This window comes from Vigna umbellata, chromosome 6 (genome assembly GCF_029865625.1).
Source record: "Vigna umbellata cultivar VRB3 chromosome 6, Vumbellata_1.0, whole genome shotgun sequence".
NCBI lineage: Eukaryota > Viridiplantae > Streptophyta > Magnoliopsida > Fabales > Fabaceae > Vigna > Vigna umbellata.
Window position 1 is genome coordinate 29398099 of NC_142170.1, and position 18929 is coordinate 29417027.

Here is an 18929-nt window from a genome sequence, read left to right on the forward strand (position 1 = left end):
GCGATGGGTTTCGACCCAAAGCGTACGTTATGAGTGGCGCTCGGTCTTATACCGAACGCTCGTTCTTTCCTTTAATTGCCAAACGAGATAAATAGCGTTCGTCCGAAACTTCAATAAATATCCATTATCGCGTTCGGTCATTGATTGGCGGTTAGTCTCTTTGATTAAATCGTACTCTGTATAAGTATCTAAACACCTTGCGGTGTCTCTATCCATTTGGATTTGATCTATAGTTATTGTACTTAAATTATTCTAAGTATCATTTGAATTGTTCTAGAATCAGTTCATTTAACTGATTCAAGTGGTCACAACGTCCGTCATTGGAAAGGTGTTCGTTTCCTTCTGTTCAGAAATGAGGATTTCTCTGTAGCGACTTAACGTTCGTCCTCATTTTGAAGAGGGCTGAACGCTCGTCATTTTATGAAAGTGGAACGAAAGATTGAATTGATATTAATGTGGAAGACTGTAATGTGCGAACGGTATAAGAAATGAAATTATGGTTGTGGATTTTGAACGAGCGTTCTAGGGAGGAACGACTCTTAGATGAAAGTTGAGATTTGTAAAGTATGAATGTGGAAAGCTTAGCTGGCGGTTCATCCTGATATTCCGTGAGTGCTCGTTCTCAAGTAGAGAGGAGTATGTCATGTGTGGGAATGGCAGGAGGTCCTAGTCCATAACTGTAACTTGGACGGAACGGACTAACCTCGGGTGCCAGCTGATGAGAATTCCAGCTATTTCACCTGGGTGCACGAACGTCATAGCTACACAGAATTCATACAGTCCGGACGGTCAGTCTAGTATCAGGAATTGATTGAATTAAGGAATGGATTACAGTATATGTTGTGAATTATTGATCTGATTGATATGTTATGAAATGTATGTTTTACTTGAATTAAATTCAATAAGCTTACCCTTTCGTTTCCATTGTGTTGTCTTGTATTTGTACATTCGTCTTGTCCTTGCAATGATCATCCGTGTGGATGTGAGCAGAGGGAGATGCATTATTGGAAGAAATGCTTGAGGAAGGAATCCTGGCTGAAGAGAACCTAGTAAAGGTAGAAGTGAAGGCAGAACAGTAGTGCGTTCGGTTAAAATCTTTAGTTTAGTCGTGTTAATATATTGTATTAGATCGAGCCTCTTCTTTTGCTTACTTTGACCGTTCGGTAATTATGTTTTGTAAACCGTTCGGTCATCTATGTTATTGAACGCCTGTAATATTCGTATCAGTGGATTCAAGGCCGTTCGGCCATTATCGAGCTCTACTTCTTTAGTTGTAAAACTGAATTGATATATTAATATATGTGATTTTCTATGATATATGGTTTATTACTGTATTTTATGGGATGTTACACTAAGCCTTTCGAAGTCGCCTCCTTCCCTGCAGGAACAAACAACACTGTGGAGCAAAAGGGAGTCTTCCCTCCCTGCAAAGCGCGAACCAGAAATTGGGAAGAGGAAAAGGAGGTCTCCGCCTCCCTTACTGCAGAACGAACAAAGCGACAAGAAAAAAAAATGAACGGAAAGAGTTTTTAGAGAGCTTAAAAGCGGTGAATAGCCAAGATAAAAATGGTTCTTTCGAAAATAGTGTTTTTCTCTTATAACTTTTATCCAACAGTCGATAATAAATAACAAGAGGAGCGTAAGGAAAGATTACACAAAATATTTTATGTTGGTTCGAATTAAGATATTTTACATCTAGTTATTAATCAGGTAAACAGTGATTAATTTTTCAATAAAATATTATTCATAGATTACAATAGAATGGAATAAAAAATGATTAACTTTTCAATAAAATATTATTCATAGATTACAATAGAATGGAATAAAAAATAGGTTTAATCCTTTTCGACATCCCTATTTATGTACGAATGTCTCAGATGGGTCCTCGTTTTTTAAAGTGTATCAAAATGGTCCTTAATTTTGAAAATTGATATCAATTGAGTCCTTTCCGTTAAGTTGGCTGGACGACGTTAAAAAAATTGATGAGTGGATGCTGAGATGACGAACGAACGCTCGTCCACCCGCGAACGAACGCTCGTCCACCAGCGAACGAACGCTCGTCCACCAGAGAACGAACGCTCGTCGACCTCTTACTGCTGGACGACCGTTCATTCCACAGTGGACGACCGTGCGTTCGGTGGTCGACGAGCGTTCGTTCGCTGATGGACGAGCGTTCGTTCGCTGGTGGACGAGCGTTCGTTCGTCATCTCAGCATCCACTCATCAATTTTTTTAACGTCCTCCAGCCAACTTAACGGAAAGGACTCAATTAATATCAATTTTCAAAATTAAGGACCATTTTGATACACTTTAGAAAACGAGGACCCATCTGAGACATTCGTACATAAATAGGGATGTCGAAAAGGATTAAACCTAAAAAATAAGAACAAAAAACACCTTCCTTAGATTAATGAACTAAAGAACTTGCTCAATGAACTTGAAGAGGAACGTTTCGACCTTAGATCCATTAAGCGCAAGTTTCTCCTTTTCACAAGACTTGATTTGAGTACCTCTAACACTTGAAAACTTCCTCAGAGGGTTTCTGTATTTTCAAGTGGCTTAGATTCTTTTTCACTCTCAAAGAGCTTCCCTTAGGCAGACAACTCTAATACTCTCAAATTGAAAATATACTTTCTAAGAGTTGTAAAGACTTATATTTATAAGCCAAGGTTCAGAAAATGAAAAGACAACTCCCAACTGCCAAATATAATTGATTATGATAATCGATTATTTGTGTCTATTATGGGGTTTTCAAAAAGAGATAATCGATTATCCTGAGGAACAATCGATTATTTGCGCGACCTGGGCAATACTGAATCAGACAAAGATAATCGATTATTTGCATGAGCATATCTTTTTCAAATATGCTCGTGATAATCGATTATACACCAAATAATCGATTATTGGCGCAAACTTTCTAAACACAGGAAAATTTCTAAGTGTTTACATCAACAAAGTCTTTAAGTTCTTCACCTTGTGACATCATGAAAACCATAATATCTTTAAGACACCAATGCTCCTCATTGGTAATAGTCTGTACCGTAGAACGAACAAATCGACAAGAAAAAAAATGAAGATGAGTGCCTCTTCTTCTTATGAAATTCGAAGAACAGGAACGAGGATTGAGAAAAGGTTTGGACTTTTAGAATTGAAATTTTTAAAGTGAATTTAATTAAGGTTAATCGAAAATCAGAAATCTCAATCTAAAGAAAATAATTAGAATTAATTGGCTTTAATGCCAATTTTTTTTTTCTTAAAAAAAATTAGGCTTAATACCCTATTTTGTCCCCAGTTTCGCTCAAAAATGTCAAATTAGTTCATCCTTTAAAAAAGTGAGTCAATTACGTCCTTACTTGATAAAATTTACATCAATGAAATTCCTTCCGTTAAATCCGTACAAACGACATTAATTATTTTTCTTTCTCTTATACTTTTTCTACTTTTTTTGTGCAACGCAACACCTTTTTTTCTCTCTTCTACTATTCTTCTTCTCTCTTCTACCAATTATACAATATTTACTACCAAATGGAATACCCTTAGGTTTCTTTATAAGTATCACTCTCTTTAAGAAAATAATTTTATTTAGTTATTATTTTTATAGTGCTTTATTTTATATATATACACTCTTATTTTTTTTTAATTATATTACATTATAATTAAAAGAAATTGAAAGTCTTGCTAATTAAAAGAAAATTTTTGAAAAATTGATTAAAAATAAATATAAATATATATTTTTAATTCCTTTAAAATAAGTGAGTTTATAATTTTTTTAAAAGGTATTTATTTCTTAATTACTCTAAAATTAAAAATTAAAAATTAATTTTTTTAATAATTTTATTGTTTTTGTTTAAATTTTATGATCAATATAATTAAGCATGCATTTAGTAAGTGAGTTTATTAAACAATAATCATTATTAACATATTAATAATTAGTTAATTTTAAACAATCACTAATTATTTTAAATTTATAAAATAAAAAATATATTTTAAAAATTAATTATATATTAATACTAATTTTACCTTCAATAAATATATATTTTTTTGGCTTTAATAATATATGTAACAATTCAATTAGATCAATAGAATTAAAAAAAATTAATAAAAAAAAAATTTCTACTGAAACTTTAATTATAATTATTTATTACATTAAAAATAAAATATGTTAATGTTGATGGTACTAAATTGATTATTTATCTAAAAAATTATAATTACCATAATCAAATTTAAGTAACTTAAAGAAATTAAAATAAAATTATATTTAATTTTTAATTTTGTTTTTTTATGATATATTTGTTATCAAATTTAATAATAAAGTATATAAAGATCTAATTTATTATAAAAATAATTATTAATATTATTGACTGTTGTACCAACTAAAAGATAAAGTAAATGCACATAAAAACTTTTTACTCTTCTATGCAATGAATATTGTTAAGAAAAAGTCCTCATCATGCTTCTAAACATAATCCAAAGACAAAAGAAAAGGATCTGAATATAGACCTGACAAATACTACTGTTTGCACAGAGGAGCATAGGGGAGAGAAAAAAAGTTAACGACGTTTCTGTGTGATTAACGGAAAGAACTTGATTGAAGCAGATTGTAATAAATAGGGATACAATTGACACTTTTTTTAAAAGAAGGGACTTAATTGATACAACTCACCAAAATTGGGGACAAAATAAGCTATTAAACCAAAAAATAATAAGAACAATTAAAAGAATCCAGTCACTGATCTATTTCTCCTAAAGCCTTTTTTTTTCTTTTCCGCATTGTTAGTGCAGCGTGATGTGTGAGCAGGTGATGCAGAGAATGAAAACAAAGAGAGTGGGAAGGGCAGAGAATTTGAGACGTGAGCTAGAGAAAACGAGTGTTATTTTTTTATTAACAAAGTAAGGTATATATGCATATCAGATACAGAGAACGATACACTTGTAACATTTTAAGTATAATTCATTACCTAAAGCCATCATCACGTTACAGCTACCATTTACCTATATGTTAAAACCATTTTTCAAAGATTCACATATCACAAAATTTATTCTATATGTACATGAAACGAAATCAACATTTATTGGCCTTCCAACAATTTCCTCGAAAAGATGTCCCCAACACTTGTAAAGTATGAAAGGTGGACGGACCTAGACGATGACCTACGTTCACCAAAACCATGGCCTTTTATTATCCGAATGATAAGGTATGGTGTCAGGTGTTTTCTTTGTCCCTAAAAGGAGAAGCCTTAGCTTGGTTCAATGTGCTGCCATAGAACACAATGGACAACTTTGGAACCATCTGCAATATGTGTCCAACAGAGTTCAACATTTAACATATATATCCCTGTGATGAGCACTAGGCAACAGAAGGACGAGCCATTGAAAGACTTCATGTAGCGATACAATAAGACGGTTCAAATAAAAAATGTCAATCACGAGTTCCTGATGAGCAGTATAACACCCTAATTTTTGAGATGTCACAATGTAAATTTTTTCTGAAACACTATATTTCCTTCAAACATTTATGAAAGATTATAAACTTTATTCAATTAAAAATGCGGAAGAAAACATTACCATAAATGTACTCTGAAAATCTTGGAATATTTCTTTTACATACAAATACCATGTCCGGAGACTTTTTAATAATAGAAAACAATAATAAATCCCTCAACTTAAATCCCAACTCTCGCTAGTTACTACGATTCGGTCCTATCTGTAACGCCCTTTACTCTCGTACAAGTAAGATCATCGTAGGTGGAAACCATAACCACAACATAACAGGGTGAGCAACCAGAAATATCATAACACACAATATATAATAACATTTTGAACACATATATCATTACAACATTGACGTCATAACATTAACATCAAAACATTATCTCAGCTTAGTAGTCTATTTCCCTTACACTAGCACACCACCTAATCAACATAACCACTTCATTATGAGACACACAACACCCTCTTCCTGCAACACACGACCAAAGAGAACCTCTTTTCCGCATCACACGGCCAAAGACAAAAGTTTGGATAAATTGGCAATTTTGACCTTACAGGAATGTTCTCGTTTGTACCAGGAAAGAAAATTTTTATTATACATGATTTCTTTGAAGTCCAAGCTATTTGATGATGTGAATTTCATTTTGGGTGGAATAAGTATTTCCTTTAAAGTCTGTAACGAAGATTTAAGTGCTAAGTGGAGAGTTGGAATATCTCCTTTGTCAAAGGAATAGCAAATCTTCCTCCAACTCATTTGGATATCTCGTGTTTTCGTTAGTATGATAATGTAAGTCTTATTCAATAATGGTAATATGAGCAATGATTAAATATGTTTTTGGTCTCTTATAGTCCCTCTTCAAAACTTTGATCTAATTTAGTCCACAAACTTTAAAAATGTGGAAATTTAGTCCACTTAACAAAATTTAATTAAAAGAACTAAATCTAGACAGTTCTAAAAATGAGAGATTAAATTGATCCAAAGTTTCAAAAAGAAACTAATTCTAATTTTTATTGAAAGTTAAGTGACTAAAATCATATTTAACATTGATAATAATAATAATACACTAAGTAATAAAGCATGTTAATTTAATTTTAAGTTGAAATGATTAATGAGATTGAAATTATGATACATGAAGTATTTACATAAAGGCAATCTGAACTACTAAAGTTCTTCCTTTTATAATTTTACCCCCAAAATATTATTTTATTTGTTTCTATTTTTTTAGTGGTACCTCTCGATTTAAGACTGAGATAATTGATCTGTAATCACAGTGATATTAATTCTAATTTTTAGTTTTTTTTTTAAATTAGTTCCTAAAAAAATAAGTTTTGGTTTAGATGTTTTTTATATAAATTGTATTTTCCTTTTAGTGCCCAAAATTGAAAATTGTTACCTTTGTTAGGCTATTCTAATTAATATTTCTTTGAAATGAAAAGTTAAGAGTAAGACACACTGCACATAAGTTTATTAAATATGTAAAATATAACGGATGACTATTGAAATTTGTACCATTTATATCATTCATTTGCATATTATTTAAAAAATAACCGTACACCTCACGCGTTAACAGTTCTTTTTATATACCAAATAGAATTACTTAATAATATTAAAATTATAGTTAAGTATATTTTTAGTCTTTAATTTATTTTTAAAATAAATATATATTTATTTTTTCATTCCAATTCATAAAAAGAATGTAAAATATCCTTCTTAAAAAATAATATGTAAAATATTTATCGTGAGTGTTAAGACCTCGGCAAACGTACCGAATCGTTCAAGTAATAAATCGGTAAGTCCGGATATCGTTTCCCAAGAGATTTGTTTAGATTCACTAATCGTTAAAGTTTACTTATTTAGCGATTATTAAACGTATTTTTATAACACACTTAAGATTAGCTTACAGATTTGAAAAGTGGTAAAAACAGTCGAATTAAAGTTCACTGGGGTTGACATTCAAGTTCATCACTCAAATAATTTTCTACTAACACAGTTCCTCAAAATTAAGCATCGACATTCTAGGCATACAAGCATCTAATTCCTCAGATGACAATTCCTGAATCATTCAAACTAAATCAGTAATCCCTTAGCAAATTCAAATATCAGATTCGCATTAAACACAATGTCACAGATGACTAAAAGTTCCAACCTATGTCTAGAATTGAAATCTCTTAGTTGTTCTATCCTAGGTCCGCGGTCTCATGCATTTTCCAATGATTTAACTGTTCAATTAGCTCAAATTTCCATCGTAGGCATGAATAATAAAGATAGAACACAAAATTCATACAAGATCATGTATTAACAGATAGATTACAAAGAGTTTCAGAACTTTACTCTCAACCCCAGTGAAATGGAGTTCTAGCTACACATATGCATCTCGGAATCAATAATTGATGGATTGGATGGTAGAAAGTGGTGGTTTTGCACCTTGGAAGCACCCATACACGAGCTAGACGCGAGCTGCAGCATTCCCCTCTTTCTCCTCATCCTTCTCTGGTTCAGTTTCACGACATTTTAAAGTGAATTCTCGCTGGGCGACAGGCCTCCACTCGCTGGGCGAGTGACCTCTTCTCGCTGGGCGACTGGTGCTGGCTCGCTGGGCGAGGAGCTCTAGCTGGCTGGGCTACTGGATCCTTCTGGCTAGGCGAGTGATGCACTCCAAGTCTTTGAGATTATCCAATCCTTATTCTACTTCGATATAAACATACAAAAGCATCAATACACATTTAAACATTCAAAACTATACTTACATCAACATTTATATACTTCTCATGAGAATAAACACTTAAACTACTCAAAAGCACAATATTTTAAGTAACAAATACAAGTAAAGTTTACATTTATCAACTCCCCCAAACTTATATATTTTCATGTCCTCATGAAAATAAACAATAACAAAAGAGCAAACCCAAAAGAGCAGTTGATATTCCATCACATAATCTTTGTCACAAAAGTGAGGATTGTACCTACATCTCCAAATATTCAGATCAAATGTTATAATTTCTATATTAACAAGTTCTTGAATCCATAATGATAAGACAACCAGAAAAAGAATAATACAAATATGCTCAATCAGTGTTTATCTCAACCTGCAAGTGTTTACAACTCCAATTCACACTCAGATTGTCATCAACTACTTCATCAACTTTTGCAAGTCATCTCATACACAATTCACACATTCTGATTTAAATCAAAAGGACTTTCTCAGGTTATAACTTGGCTTGGCTAGAAGAAACATGGTTTTACAAGGAAACAAAACAACACTAAAGAAGAGGAGAACAAGAACATAACAACATTGAAACTTTATTTATCAACTACCTCTTCATTCATCACATAACACATTGAAATATATATAAAAAAAAATTTCTTTGTTTTTAATCAGTTAAAGACTCAACTGATTATCATTTCCCCCAAACTTAATTTCTACCTATATCTTGGCAATTATGTTTCTTATTCTCTTCTTCTAGAGTGTTGGATAAGGTAGATTGTTGTGTATTATGCTCAGGGTTCACAAAAAAATATATATATAAGGCTCAAACAGGATATAACAAAGGATGAATATTCACATATGGGTAGTTATCTGGCCAAGTAGTTAATTTCAACAAAAATCTGTCTTTCTCATTTCTAAACCAGAATGTATCTGTGTTAATAAGAATTATGCAAAAACCAAATTCATAGCAATAACAACTTCTCACTTGCTCTCAAAGCTTTCTCAGTACACTCAGTTATTCAACTTCTGGGTCACAATCAATCAGATTCAAGAACAAATCATATATAATCATAACACAAGTTCTAAAACTCAGATTTTGCAAAAACAATCTCACAATCATGCCATTTATCATGGAAAGAATTAAAACTCATTATTATATATATATATATATATATATATATATATATATATATTTATATATATATATATATATATATATATATTTCTTTTTTTTTCAACACAAAATTCACAATCTTTATTTATTTTAAAACTAAAATTTAAATCACTCAATTTAAAATAACTAACAATAACCACTCATGGTTGATATGGCCATAGTATCCAAGGTGAAGGTTGTCTCTGTTGCTCCTTAGAATGTCCTTGTTGCTCAGCCTCTACTTCATGTGGTTGTTGTTGCTGTGGTGCTTGAGCTTCCCTTCCCCTCACAAATGTTGGCCTGTCCTCAGGCCAAGGTACATGCTTCTCAAATTGAATAGCAGTCATAATACTACACAATTCATATAACAATAAGCTCCGGAAACTTATCCAAACTTCAAACAAACATTTCACAATCAAATCATTGCAGAAACATAATTCAATCCACATAACCAAACAGATTCAATTCAAGTTAAATTGACACTAAAAGAACTGAAACCAAAAATTAAGATAGAGTTAGAAAGTTGGGTTGCCTCCCAGTAAGCGCTTGTTTAACGTCTTTAGCTTGACACTAAAAAAAATGATCCTTTCTGGTTGCCTTGTTGAGCTTTCTATAATCAATACACATTTCCCACCCAGTCACTGTCCTTGTTGGTATAAGCTCATTTTTCTCATTACAAACAACAGTCATGCCACCTTTCTTTGGTACGACTTGAACCGGACTTACCCAAGTGCTGTCAGATATAGGATAGATAATACCTGCTTCTAAAAGCTTTAGAACTTCTTTTCTGACCTCTTCTTTCATCACTAGGGGTTGTTTCTGCGCTGGATCTGACCCGAAAAGGGGTGCGATTTCGCAGATGTGCTCACTGGCATGATTTCGCAGAGGTGCACGTGGTGGCGTCAATGGCTCGCGGAGGAATTGACTAAGATATTTTATGTAATAAATATCCAAGATATTTTATGTAATAAATATCTTACTACATAACAAAAACTAAATCTACCAGTTATAAAAATGAGAGTCTAAATTGGTCCAAAGTTTCAAAGAGAAACTAATCCTAATTTTTATAAGTTACTAAAATCATATTAAACCTTGATAATGATACACTGAGTGATAAATTATGTTAATTTAATTTTAAGTTGGAATGATTATTGAGATTGAAATTACGCTGTGAACTACTTCTTATGGCACAAAAGCATTCTGAACTACTCAAGTTCTTCCTTTTATAATTTTACTCCCAAAGTGTTATTTTTTTTTTAGTTTATTTGTTTTTTTAGTGGTACCTCTCAATTCAAGACTGATATAATTTATTTGTAATCACAGTTATATTAATTCTAAAGTTTAATTATTTTTCTAATCAGTTCCTAAAAGGTTTAATCATTCACTAAGTCCCTATTTTCGCATGGAATCTCAATTTCGTCCCTTTCTTTCTGAAAATATCAATTGGGTCCCAATTTTATGAAAATTGCAACAAATCGATCCTTTCCGTTAAATACTGTCAAACGGCGTTACGCTGCGTTGGACGTGTTATCTGACGTGGTTGAAGATAGCAGGAGCAGTGTGGCACGTGTATAATGAATATTTTATAAGTAAAAAGAAAAGAATTGTTTTATAAGTAAAAAGCACGTGGATATGGAATTAGGGATTCTTCTGTCTCAATACTTCTAGGGTTCGGTTCGTGCAGATCGAATTAGGGATTAAGGTTTCGTGCAGATCGAATTAGGGATTCTTCTCTCTCAATACTTCTAGGGTTCGGTTCGTGCAGATGGAATTAGGGATTAAGGTTTCGTGCAGATCGAATTAGGGATTCTTCTCTCTCAGTACTTCTAGGGTTGGGTTCGTGCAGATCGAATTAGGGATTGAGGTTTCGTGCAGATCGAATTCTTCTGAGTACTTCTACGGTTTAATCGAAGTTGCGGTTGAAGATGCATCCCTGCTCGTCTTCGTCATGCAGCGGGTGGCGGAAGCAAGATAGTAATGTGGTCTGTGGTGGTGCTCGAGGAGTTAAGAACAGCAATGGTAGTCCCTTGTGCTATTGTGGGATGAAATGTGTTATCAGAACTGCAAGAACAGTGAAGAACAGAGGCAAGCAATTTTGGGGCTGCCCTAAGTTCAAGGTAAGGTTTTTTGTTGGGTTTTTCATTGTTCTTATTTTCAGTTCCAGGATGCCCTGATTGGTGTTTTGTTGTACAGAATGGTGGTGAAGATGGTGGTTGCAATTATTTCACATGGTGTGCAGATCATGGGGTTATTGAAACGGAAACCAGTGCAAAGTGTGAAGGCAAGTCTGAGTCTTTGCTGAACAGAGAAGCAATGGAAGGTGGATGGAAGATTATAAGTGATTTGGACTGCTCTGTGAAGAAATTGGGAAATAGGCTTAATGTACTGTTAGGGATTGTCTTTGTTCTTGTTGTGGTGAACATTATTGTACTTACAGTAGTGTTTTTTCGTTCACCATCACCATGATTTCATTGTACTTATGATGGGATGTACTTAGAATGCAATGAACCAAAGTTATTTTGACTATAAAAGTTTGTATTGATTATGCATTGGTAATAGTAAGCGTTCGGTTATAATGAGGTATTCTTAGGTTTAGCTTCTAAGCGTTCGGCCTTAAATTGATATTCTAAGTTTGAGTCTTAAACGGTCGGTCTGATGTATTAGTGATTATAGCGTTCGGTCATAAGCTAACTTTGTTAGGTTTAAATCCAGAACGTTCGGTTTTTGGGTATAAGTGAGCGTTCGGTTTTAAGTTGGTTATTCTTAAGTTTTGAATCTTGAACGATCGGCCTTGGGATATTAGTGACTATTGAGCGTTCGGTTAAGTTTTGATTTAAGTACCGTTCGTTCTTAACTTGGAATTCTTGGGTAGCAATCTTGAGCGTTCGACTTTAAGTGTTCGGTTTGAATCTTGGACGTTCGACCTTGGTTTAATTGTGTTTGTGAGCGTTCGACTTCAAGTGGGTATAAGCGTTCGTTCTTAACTTGGAATTATTGGGTAGCAATCTTGAGCGTTCGACTTTAAGTGTTCGGTTTGAATCTTGGACGTTCGACCTTGGTTTAATTGTGTTTGTGAGCGTTCGACTTCAAGTGGGTATAAGCGTTCGTTCTTAACTTGGAATTATTGGGTAGCAATCTTGAGCGTTCGACTTTAAGTGTTCGGTTTGAATCTTGGACGTTCGACCTTGGTTTAATTGTGTTTGTGGGCGTTCGTTCTCGATGATTTTAATTGTCAGTTAGCGAGCGTCCGTTCGGTTTTAATGTGGGTTGAATCTTAAAGCGTTCGTTCTGTGTGGTAGTGTTTGTGAGCGTTCGATTTTGGCCTTTTGTTATAGTAGTGATTGTAACGTTCGGCAGACTCGAGTAACTTGAAGGCGTTCGTTCCTTATATGTAATGTTGATTTTGCATGTTTTCTCAGTTAGCGATCGTCCATATCTAGCGTTCGGTTTTAATTAAGCTGAAGTTCCTACATAAAAGTGCTGTCATACAGACCAGAATATTACATCAGTTATCAACATGAAGTTCCATCAGTTAATATCAACTGCAGTACCAGAAATATTACAAATTTGCATCAGTTAATTCCTACTGTCTACTACGGTTGATTCCCAGAGTGATGTGCTTATGTACTGGGCTGATGTGCTGATGTACAGAATATTTCAGATTGTTGAGTGGATGGAGTTGCTTGGGTTGCTGATGTACTGGGCACAGTTCCTGGTTGGGTTGCTGATGGGCAACGAGTTCTGTTATGGCCATGTTCTCTACATATGCCACATCTCTTTTGCAAGCCGGATTTGGTCATTCTTGATTCATCCTTCCTCATTTCCCATTGCTCTAGCCTTCGTTTTCTCTTTGGTCGTCCAGGCATTACTCTTTTGTGTGGTGGAGAGACATCAGGATATGGAGTAATGTTCCACATGTTGGCTCCATTTAAGGGATATATGATTGTTGAATATGTCTCCTCATATTTGGACTTCATGTAGCAAGACTCAATAAATTGTTGTCCATCAATGTTGAGGAACTTCATTGCAGCCAATGAATGACAACAGGGGATTCCAGTCATCATCCAAGTTCTGCATGTGCATGAGGACTCATCTAGGTTGACTACAAACTTATCTCCATTGTTAGACATGTGACGAACTTCGAATAGCTTGTTGCCTGACCAACTGTGTACAAGAAGACAACAATAATTATTAGGCACAGTAGTAAATTAATATATAACATAGAAGTGGTTACTGAAATTTACCTAGGAATCCAATTTTTAGTTAAATGACATTCCTTTCTAAATCTGGATAGAATCTTGGGACAGATGGATCCAGTAAATGATGATAGGCTTGACCTGTTCTTTGCCCATCTTTGCATGAGGTAAAGCCGTATCGTCTCCAACATCGTAATGATGGGTTTACTCCTGGCAGAAACGAGGACACTGTTGAAGCCCTCACTCATATTGTTTACTAAGGTGTCAGATTTAGCTCTTTCAGTGAACCTTGATCTTGACCAATACCTACAACAAATAATACAATTATTATTAACATTATATGAATAAGGAATTATGTTATACTTTTGAAGACTAACCTTGGAGGGATGGCAATCAAATGCTTATAAGCATCTTCGTTTACTGCTCTTATGTTTCTCATTTCCATCTCCCATGTTTGTGGATGTGTGGCTGTAGCTGCCCTCCACATTAAACGCTTCAGGTTTTTACCAGGGTATTTCTTCCTGAAGTTGGCATACATATGCCTCACACAAAACCTTTGATCAACTCCAGGAAGCAATTCATCTATTGCATGAAGTAGACCCTGCAAACAATATACAAGTAACGAATACAGGCAACAAATACTTAACAACCTCAAATTAAAATGTACAAATTAATATTACCTTTTGCTGGTCTGATATAAAGGTAAATGTGGAACAAATTTCAGCCCCTCCAAGGTCATCTACCAATAGTTCCAGGAACCACTTCCATGACTCCTTGTTCTCAACTTCAACAACACAGTATGCAATTGGCAACATCTGCTCATTCCCATCTCGGCCCACAGCTGTTAACAACTCACCACCGTACTTACCTTTCAAAAATGTTCCATCTAAACCAATAATTGGCCTGCATGACATAAAACTGTCTTTGCAAGCCTTTAAACATACATAGAATCTCTTGAAAATGACTTTACCCCCCACATCCTCAACCTTTAGTTTCACTGTTGACCCAGGATTTTTGGCCACCAACTCATGGGCATAATCATATAACCTTTTATATTGTTCTTTGAAAGAGCCATCAATTTGCTCTGTTGCTATGTTTTTGGCCCTATAGGCCATACACCTAGAAATACCAATGTTCCATTTCCTTTGAATTTTTTCCCTTATATCCACACCCTTAACTGTTGGACTATCTCTAATAGTTTTGTGTATCTTTTTGCTCAACCACTTGGCATCAATTAATTTAAGGTTGAACTCCCTGCTACAGGTATGGTTGTCCACCATTGTTCTCAACTGCCATGTTTTCACTGCCTTCATATAACCAAAATATAACTTCCAAGGGCATTCACCTTTTGCACCCACACACTTCAACCTGATTCTTTCTTTATCATTCTTGACAAAGTGTATATTTCTTCCATTATCCAACGCATAATCTTTTATAGCCTCCACAATGTCTTGCTTTTCAGCAAAATATATCCCAACTTCCCACTTAAAGTCAACCATACTTTTTGGCAACACAAATGTTGGAAAACTCCCATAACCCTCTACACTAGAACATGGTCCACTAGAGTCACTTTCTGCTCCACTAATTAATTGTTCAGATTCCCACTCATCATCTGATAAACCTCTATCACAACCAACATTTGACATACTTTCTGCTCCACTTTCTGGTCCACTAATTAATGGTCCACTAGAGTCATTTGACATACTTTGGACTTCCACTTCCACATTTCCCTCCAAGTCTGCATGTATATCATCATCTATATCACAACCAACATTGATATCAACAAGCCCCTCCAACCACTCATTATTTCCATCACCACTACCATTCTCAAAAGAGGAATTCCAACTTCGAATTTCCACATCTGCTTCAACTTCATTCTGTTCTACACCTTCATGTTCACCATCACCATCAACCTCTTCCTCCATAACAGCCTCAACTTCCACTTCTTCACCATCCCCACCAACTTCCTCAACTTGTTCAACTACAACAACCTCTTCCTCCATAACAGCCTCAACTTCCACTTGTTCACCCATCTCTTCCAACACACAACCAACTTGTTCAACTCTAACATCCTCTTCCTCCATAACAGCCTCAACTTCCACTTCTTCACCATCACCACCAACTTCCTCAACTTGTTCAAGTCCATCAACCTCTTCCTCCATTACAGCCTCAACTTCCACTTCTTCACCCCTCTCTTCAACTTCTCCTTCATCATTACCAACATGTTCCAGCATATGTATGACTTCGGGTTCAGAAACAGGGTGTATCAAAAACACATGGACCTCACCATTCAGCCTAGCTAAATTAACCATATGCATGGCACCAGTGTCATCACACAGACGCTCTAACTTATCATCCAAAATTGAAGCCCCTCCTACAGAGTACCACATATCTTTAAGCCCATCGTATCCCAAAGACTTCACTACACTAACAATCACGAAATAACTCCAAACATCTGGGTCAAACATAAACCTAGATGTCTCCCCCCCCTTCATACTTAAGCTTCCCATCGTTAACTAATTTCCCTCCATGGTGAAAGACAACCTCAATATCCTCATCCATGATGCAAAACACTATATATAAGTATTTGTACACCTATAATATAATCAAATCACGACAAAACATGTATTAAAACCGTAACCAAAACACACTCACACACATAGAAAATTATCACTTTAAACATGGGGGGCATGGGGGACCACAACATTGCAATAAAAAATGGAACACAATCCGACCAACGGGACCACAACATTGCAATAAAAAATGGAACACAATCCCACCAACGGGACCACAACATTGCAATCAAAAATAAAACACAATACATAGACGGGGACCACCACCCAACATCGCAAGATAAAGGTTTCTAACAAAACCAAACTTTTACTGACCTGGCCACTCCAGATTGCAACTGAAGAAGGTCCCACAACTCCGATGAGGACGACGACAACTGCACACTCCGATGAGGACGACGACAACCGAACCCTAGAAGTATTGAGACAGAAGAATCCCTAATTTGATATCCACGTGCTTTTTACTTATAAAACAATTCTTTTCTTTTTAATTACTTATAAAATATTCATTATCCACGTGTCCCACTGCTCCTGCTCTCTTCAACCACGTCAGATAACACGTCCAACGCAGCGTGCCACGTCAAACACACCGTAACGCCGTTTGACAGTATTTAACGGAAAGGATCGATTTGTTGCAATTTTCATAAAATTGGGACCCAATTGATATTTTCAGAAAGAAAGGGACGAAATTGAGATTCCATGCGAAAATAGGGACTTAGTGAATGATTAAACCTTCCTAAAAATATAAGTAGGTTTTTGTAACATCCCAAAAATACAGTAAACACCATAAATTCGAATTAATTACATTAATGATAAACCAAATCAGTCTTAGCACTAAACCAGAAATAAGGTTTTGGCCGAACGGCCATACAAGAAGATTAAGTACAGATAACAACAATCGACCCAAGCGAAACTGACCGAACGGTTTACAAACAGAAAAATACCGAACGGTCAATTCTAAACAAAAGAGGAAGGGTCCTAAAAACAGTATTCTAATCTAACTAAGCTAACAGATAACCGAACGCACTACTGTTCGGCCTTCACCTCAACCTCAACGAGGTTTTCTTCCTCAAAGACTTCAGCATCGAGCGCCTCTTCAAGCAGCGCCTCACCATCTGCTCACATCCACACGGATGATCATTGCAAGACAAGACGGACGTACAACAAGACAACACAAGAAAACACAGGGTAAGCTTATTGAATTTAATTCAAATAATCGCATACATTTCATAATACACCAAACATCTCAAATACATTCAATATACAATTTAATTCAACTCTTTAACTCAACCAAAATCCTGGTATTAGACTGACTGTCCGGACTGTATGAATACTGTGTAGCTACGACGTTCGTGCACCCAGGTAGAGTAATTGGAATTCTCATCAATTACTGCCTGAGGTTAGTCCGTTCCGTCCAAGTTACATTTATGGACTAGGACCTCCTGCCGTTCCCACACATGACATACTCCCCTCTACTTGATGATGAGCACTCACGGAACATCAGGATGAATCGCCTGCTAAGCTTGCCACCTTCATACTTTACAATTCCAACTTTCATTCATACGTGAGTCGTTCCTCCCTGGAACGCTCGTTCAAAATACACAACCTTCATTTCATCTCAGATATTGTTCATTCTTTATAACTTTTCACTTTAATAACATTTCCATAATTTGTTTCACTTGCTTTAATTAACGAGCGTTCAGCCCTCTTCATAACGAGGACAAACGTTAAACCGAAACCGGGAATCTTCGTTTCAGAATAGGATACAACCGACACATAGCGAATGACGAGCGTCATTACCACTCGAATCAGTTAAATGAACTGATTCTAGAACGATCCGATCAATACTCGGAATAATTTAAGTACTGAGGCCCTAGGCCAAATCCAAATGGATAAAATACCTCAAGACGATTTAATGACTATATCAGAAATAGTTTAATGATAAAAGCTGACTGCCAGTCAATGACCGAACGCGGTACACAGAGTTACTGAAATATGGACGAACGCTACTGAAGTTTTGGACGAACGCTATTTACACTTGTTTGTTGATTCAGAATAAGAACGAACGTTCGGTATAAGACCGAGCGTCACACATAACGTACGCTCTGGGTCGAGACCCATCGCTGTTTAAAATTATGGAAAGAGGGATTTATATAAGACGAGATGGTAAAGAGACTATTTAAAATTATGGAAAGAGACTATTTGTCCGAATGTGTATTTTCAAGCTTCTCAAATTCTCACACAACACTCAGGATATCTACGTTTGACCGAACACTCAAACGTAAGACTAATTTAAGAGGGCGTTCGTCCTCGACTAGAATTCTTTCCAAATGAAAGAATTCCTCTTCAAATGAATTTGGCAACAACACCAAACGGTCAAAGACCATTCGATAACGAACGTTCAATATCATAGGAAAATTCATAATTAAAGTTTCATTTACATTACGCATTTCTCAGCATATACTTCCAAATATTCATCTCAGCATACATCTCATATTTCAGTTTACTCATACCATAGTACATTTCATCATTTTCATACCTCAACTCATAATCATATTCACATACCAAAAATCAATTATCACAAATCATACTTCATACAATTCACAGAACGCGCATACAGTACAGTGCAAACATAGGAATTAAATTTAATAAGCTTCCCTTACCTGGATTCGTGACTGAAACGTCTAAGAATTTGACTCGTCCACAACAGTTTTCTACCCTCAACGATTCTCTTAAGTTCTTCACTAAATCTAACCAAAAGAAATGTAGAAGAATTTAGCTGATACCCTTGCATGCAGCCAACTATTGGTTTG

General features: G+C 35.2%; 2 protein-coding genes across 2 annotated transcripts; one reads left to right on the top strand and one right to left on the bottom strand.

Moving 5' to 3' along the window:
* Positions 1-11190: 11190 nt before the first annotated feature.
* On the top strand, positions 11191-11816 carry LOC148197185 (uncharacterized). The gene is made up of 2 exons (XM_088092673.1): positions 11191-11467; positions 11544-11816. Exons 1-2 carry the CDS (start codon positions 11276-11278, stop codon positions 11814-11816), a joined length of 465 nt encoding a protein of 154 aa, XP_087948799.1. The 5' UTR covers positions 11191-11275.
* Positions 11817-12970: 1154 nt separating this feature from the next.
* LOC148197186 (uncharacterized) lies at positions 12971-14084 on the bottom strand. Its single transcript, XM_088093623.1, has 3 exons — positions 13924-14084; positions 13595-13852; positions 12971-13514 (listed from the first exon to the last, which is right to left on the bottom strand). Exons 1-3 carry the CDS (start codon positions 14082-14084, stop codon positions 12971-12973), a joined length of 963 nt encoding a protein of 320 aa, XP_087949749.1.
* Between the last annotated feature and the right edge of the window lie 4845 nt (positions 14085-18929).

Bases quoted from the DNA above. Each gene is read 5' to 3' on its own strand.
- LOC148197186 (XM_088093623.1), bottom strand. From the start codon at position 14,084: ATGTATGCCAACTTCAGGAAGAAATACCCTGGTAAAAACCTGAAGCGT. The intron at 13,853-13,923 runs GTTAGTCTTCAA...TATTTGTTGTAG, and splicing joins TTGATTGCCATCCCTCCAAG to GTATTGGTCAAGATCAAGGT. The intron at 13,515-13,594 runs GTAAATTTCAGT...TCTTGTACACAG, and splicing joins ACTAAAAATTGGATTCCTAG to TTGGTCAGGCAACAAGCTAT.
- LOC148197185 (XM_088092673.1), top strand. From the start codon at position 11,276: ATGCATCCCTGCTCGTCTTCGTCATGCAGCGGGTGGCGGAAGCAAGAT. The intron at 11,468-11,543 runs GTAAGGTTTTTT...TTTGTTGTACAG, and splicing joins GGGGCTGCCCTAAGTTCAAG to AATGGTGGTGAAGATGGTGG.